This window comes from Quercus suber, unplaced genomic scaffold (assembly GCF_002906115.3).
Source record: "Quercus suber isolate HL8 unplaced genomic scaffold, Cork oak 2.0 scaffold_1, whole genome shotgun sequence".
NCBI classification, from domain to species: Eukaryota; Viridiplantae; Streptophyta; class Magnoliopsida; order Fagales; family Fagaceae; genus Quercus; species Quercus suber.
The window spans coordinates 694,669-700,668 of NW_027069468.1; the positions used below are offsets into that span (position 1 = coordinate 694,669).

At 35.6% G+C, this 6,000-nt stretch overlaps 1 protein-coding gene across 1 annotated transcript; it reads right to left on the bottom strand.

Moving 5' to 3' along the window:
• Positions 1-3,833: 3,833 nt before the first annotated feature.
• Positions 3,834-5,747, bottom strand: LOC112000680 (GDSL esterase/lipase At3g48460). The gene is made up of 2 exons (XM_024032841.2): positions 4,984-5,747; positions 3,834-4,663 (listed from the first exon to the last, which is right to left on the bottom strand). Exons 1-2 carry the CDS (start codon positions 5,695-5,697, stop codon positions 4,157-4,159), a joined length of 1,221 nt encoding a protein of 406 aa, XP_023888609.1. The 5' UTR covers positions 5,698-5,747; the 3' UTR covers positions 3,834-4,156.
• Positions 5,748-6,000: the final 253 nt, after the last annotated feature.

Below are 6,000 nucleotides of genomic sequence, written 5' to 3' on the forward strand. Positions count from 1 at the left end.
CAGGTTCACCCTTAGACCTTCTACATAAAGAACATTTGCAATGTTCGGTAGTCCAAGTAGAGATATGATTCCTTTCCCTTTAATCTATGACTTGCTCCCTTCACCAAAAGTGACATTGCCACCTTTCTTAGACTCAAAAACCTTGAAGAGAGATCGGTCTCCAGTCATGTGTCCTGAGCAACCATTGTCAAGGTACCACAAACATGTGTCCATAACTTTGAATGCGAACTTCATCATAAAACACACATTGTACTTAGATGACAAATCAGTGGGAATGGTACTTTCTCTCAACTGCCGGTTATGAGCTAAGCTATTAACTTTCACTCTTCTCAGACGAACTCCTTTGCACATTTTCATTTTGAGATAGCCTAGTTTCTTCTTAGCCAAATTGAGATCTTTTCCAATAGTTATCATAAAAGAATTAAAATAACTTTTAGACTTGTATTTTCTGAGACACTTAAACAAATAGTGATTAGAAAAACAAGATGTATTTGAAAACAAAGATCTCTTTAAACTGGTTACAGCCATGACAACAGGGGTCAATGGATCAACACAGCAAAGATTAAACATAATCAGAGTGTGCCCGCTCTGATACCACTTGATAAGCCAAAAAAAAATATATTGACCCCTTGTGATTAAATTAATTAATTAATCAGCCAAGTTATTAATTAATCAATTTAACATGCAAAGGCGTGGTAACACAAACAAATCACCAATAAACTAATTATGTAGTAGAAAAATAAATAACATGGTGATTTGTTTACGAATGGGGAAAACCTGACTGCAAAAACCCCGCCAGATAATTTTTAGGTCACCACTCTTGAAACTCCATTATTATTACAACAAGCGGTTACAAGTCAAGGAATCCCAAGTACCTTACCAACCTATAGTTCTTCCATTCATCCACAATGAAGATCAAGAAGATGCTTGGTCACGAAACCCAAAGGTGCACATACACAGCAACTTCTTCAGAAGAGATGAACTAGGGAAAAACTTTGTCTCTGGTCACAATTTGCTTGAACAGAGTTTAATCAATGCTTGTGCAACTTGTAAACACTTTGACAGCTTTTAAAACAATCCTTTTATATGCCTAGGGTTAGAAGAAAAGAAGGCCCAAAGACACATCCACGGATCCCAAGAAATTATATCAGAAATTCTGATTTTATAAACCTCAACAGATAGAAGGTGTCGAGTAGCTATCGAGAAGGTTTCGAGATTTAATGATTGTGCACTTTTTCAGCTTGTTTCTTGGATAGACTTGATGACTTCAACACTTGATCTTGAAACCTTGTTTCTTGAAGTATTAAAAACACCTAGAACTATCCAATTACAAGTTGAGTGCATTTTGTCAAAGGATTAGCCAATTACATAAAAGAATGACATATTTCTTAACAAGTGAACCACATATGTCCTAACAACTACCCAGCCCATTTTACTCTCTCCATCTCTTACAACTCCCATTGGTTTACTACTTCATTTATTGTGCTTCCTCAAACCATTTGCTTTCTTCCTAGCCACTTATTATTCCTATCATTCTGGCCTAATGGTCTTTATTTTACTATTTTCTTTCTCCATCTCTTTCATGTTGTTGGGCTTCTTTCGCCATTGGGCCCTTTTGTCAAAAGTGGGCATTAACACCCATAATACCAACCTACAGTTGAACCTTTACTCTAATACCCAATTGGACTTAATCATGTAGAGACATCTTCCCTTTTTGCATGAATCCTAGTATGTGACAAACTTCTTTACACAAACCCAAGTATATGACTAACTCCACAACAACCCTTTGATTGTTGTAGTTGAGTTACAACAGCTTCACATAGAAACACCAATAAGATCTTCAATTGATGGTGCTAGAGATTTTGCTTCGTTGCAAAACCCAAAGGCACACAAGAAACGTAGCAAGATCTCTTTCTTCTATAGGAGGAGGATAGGGATTCAAATAAGAAAACCTAATGAGGCTCTCTAGGGTTAGCTTTTTAGGATTAGGGTTTTCTTTCTCCGTACCTCCTTATTCATATAGGAGCTTAATGGGCCTTTTTATGAGCTCTCCCATTCTTGTTTGGTTTACACAAACCTTGGGCTCACTTAATCCTATTAGAATTACACAAACTCATAAACAAATATCCTCTTAAAATAAAAGGTTGTTGTTCTGTCTCCTCAAATTCGTCAGCTCGATAGATCGAGATGTATCGAGCTAGGTATCGAGTCTCATTAAATCTCAATAAACTGACAAGTATCAATGAGGTATCAGAACCTGTAGATTCAACTTTTCTTGAATAGTTCTTGAGTAATCTTCATGTCTTCAATGAATTTGCTTGTCATGATAATTTTTAACTCACTTAGATCTGCCCGATTACAAGTAAACTACGTTTTGTCGTAGGATATGCTAATACATAAAAAATATGACCCTAACAAATTTAATCTCACCATTGATATTGAACCATACTTTTATATTGTTCTTTTGTTGTGAAATTTTAATATGTAGAACAAGCTACTTTTTTGGGGGGAGCGGGCGGGGGGGTGGGGGGGAGGCATGTTATCCCATTTGCTAATAAAATCTACTAAAAGTTGAAACTATTTGTGTTTGGTGTGGGTTTTGGAGCCTAGACAAGTCATCTCCAGTGATCGGTTCAGTCCCCCGCCCTTATTTCATCTTCTTCTCCCTTCAATTTTAACCTTCTCTAGATGCCCACTTATTTATTTATTTATTTTAATAAAGTATTGGTAAGCTATCTTAGCAAGTGCAAAAGAAATTACAGATTATAGTCTCCTATCCAGGGCCAGCTTTACCCTATAAGCAACAGATGCAATTTCCTAAGGCCCTATGTGGAACAAGTCTCCAAATTTGAACCAATAAGATATTTTCTTCTCCATAAGAATATTAATAAAGGCAAAAAAATAAATCAATGCATCAAAAATATATTTTTTCTTTAAGAAAAAACCATAAATGAAAACGTTTTCTGGGAGTAGAATTGAATATCTCTCATATATATCAAAGAAAAAACAGGGGGGAAAAAAAAACTCTTGGTGATCAGTGCTCTTGACTCTTCCATCTCTATGTGGGAGTTTAAGAGTGTACCGCTTAAGTCTCTTGTACTACTTTCTCTCTCAATAACTGAACAAAGCAAAACTAAAGACTAAAATCAAATGGCCCAAATAAATCAAACTCAAACCTTAGAATTTTATACTCGTTGCTAGAAACTGTGTCATTCTCCCCATTTAAATTTTCTATAGTTGCTTGAAATTTGTTGTGCTTCAAATCTTTTCCCCCATCAGGTTTGGCTTTAAGCCCTCACTCCATTTATTTTTTCTCATTATGCTATTAAAATTTTGTTTTGTCATGGTAGTGGAAAGAGACATGGAAGTGACAGGACATAACACTGTCACCCACTCACCCTTTTATTTCTAGTCTTTTATTACTAGTTCTTTTCTCTTTCTAAACATATCACATAGCAACTGAAAGAGTGAGCCACATGATGTATTTGCTTTATAACCTATAAGTTATCACATGTATTGCTAATTTGATGTATATCACATCAATCCATTTGTGTTAGAGATATTAATTTATTAAATCATGTAATAAATTAATTTTTATTCGTACAAGTTTAGATTATAAAGTGCTCACAATATTTGGAAAGTTGCAACTTTGCTATTGGTAAACTAGGTTTTATTATTCTATACGTTAGATTTTTTTTTTTTTAGTTAGATTATAATTTTCAATTATGAGTCATGTTTTATTTATTTATAAATATTTTTTCATTATAAATGTCAACATAGAAAAAACTAAAAAAAAAAAAAGTTAAAAATTAAATTGAATCTAAAAAAGTATGTATGGATAAATTTGTTACTAATATTTAAATATAAAAAATGCCCTATTTAAAATTTCGGCCTTAGGCCGTGAAAGTTGTTGTGCCAGCCCTAAGTGTAAATTAAAAAGTGAGGCCACGTTTCAAGACCCTAGGAACACGTGTAATATTTAAATAATAATAATAATAAGGTAAAAAGATAGTAAACTATCTTGAAACAAGAATTATTATCTAGCTCTCCAAATGCCGCCATTGGGAGCCTACTACTAATCTACCTAGCAGCATCAGGCATCAGCCATCAGATATTTATTACTAAAAAGAGAACTAGAAGGCCAATATCAGACATTTTAATATTGGCCTTTCTTCTTCTTAATCAGATCCGCAAATGATGGTGTACAGAAGCCTTGGTTGAAGAAGAGATCAGAGAGGTGTTGATGCATATTTTCGGTCAAGTGAACTCCATCAAAGTTAATGTGGGTGCTGGAGTTCTTGCAAGTAGAGGTGCCAAAAGCTCCACAAAGGAGGTTTGGTTGATAGTTGAATGGTCCTCCCCCAGCTCCACAACATGCCTTGAAGGGTTCTTCAAACTGGTATTGTGAGTGCTTTTTCAATATTGTTGTGAATGCATTGTAGTAATCAATAAATAGGATCATTGAATCTTTGTGTTGCATTCGAATTTCATCCAACCTCTTTTGGAGAAGATTGTTGTGACCCTTTATTACCAAGTTGGCACTCGCTGAACACCCATTTTGATCACGATCATTTGAGGGACAAGTTGCTAATTGCAATGGAAGGCACCCTATTGGTGGTAGCCCTTGAACCACAAGGAACTTTGCACCCTTGTCCAATAGCCCCTGTCAAAAGAAAGCAAGCTTAATATGACTATTCCAACGTTAACTTCACCATAACATTCATCCTTTCTCTTATATGCAATGCACTATTTTGTGAAAAGAGTCTTGATCAAATGTTAAGGTTGGAAGAACTCATTGAGATACTATTTATTTATTTTTTCCTTCTAACAAGCTAAGGCTACATGCTACTTTCTTTCTTTCTTTTTTTTTTCTTTTTTTTGGGTAATATTATGCATGTTGGAATAATAGTTAAATGATTAAATTCATCATTTTTTTTAGTCAATTTAAGCTTTTGATATAAATGGTAGTTTATCAATGCTTACCAATGCAAGTGTGCAGATGTGATCAACAACTTGCTCTGTGAATTGCTTATTGGCAATAGCAGGGCCAATGGAAGAGGCAAAAAGACGAGCATAGTCATTGCCACCAATCTCACCTATCCAAAAGAGAGCATTCCCAAGCTCTGATTTGCATGCAGCCTCATCTTTTCCCTGGCATTCTCTCTCCCCAACAAAGTTATGGAACCAATCAATTTGAGTTAGGATATTCTCTGGATTTGGTTTCCACATTAGGGGATTACCAAAATTGAATTGACCAAAGAGATTACTTGAAAGAGCCGTTGATCCGGCTATTGCAAAGTTTGCACCACTTGAGAAGTTTGTGGAAGAGTCTTTATAGGCTGACAAGTGGGGTATGTTGAGAGCTTCACATAGGAAATCAATGAGCAAGCGACCATTAGATAGTCGATATCCAGATAACTTTGAATTCTCTGATGAGCAATATGGGGACCAAGCATGAGAGAATAAAGTGCTAATGAAGGATTTAAGAAAACCTAAGTTGTGAGCATTTCCAGTGTCAGTGTCTGAATCACCGAAAGCATAAACCTTGTTGAAGCAACCTTTAAAATCAACATTTTCTTGGAAACCAGCAAGAGGTGGTGTGCTATCGTGGCTCTTATTGTGAGCATATGAAGGAGACATGGATAACAAGAGGATGGAGCATGCAATTTGTAGAAACAAGTACTTGGAGTTTGCCATTTTGTGAGTCAACAAAGGATCCTGTTTGTTTGTTTGATTGTAGGAACTAAATGGTGGAGCAAATAAGGTATTTATACTTGACGCCTCTCCCTTGTGGGATGGTAACTCATTGAGGCATTGTATGAACTTCCCTACCTTTAGGAGAGGAAAGATGATCTTTGTTTTACTTGGTCATTATCCAATGTCACAAAACTTGCAGTTTTGAGTCTTGTGGTGTAAATTTGACTCTCTATGAGCCTAACAATGCTTAGAGACTCCGCTTCATTTGTGTTTGTAGAACTAATCACTCCTAGACACGTTGTT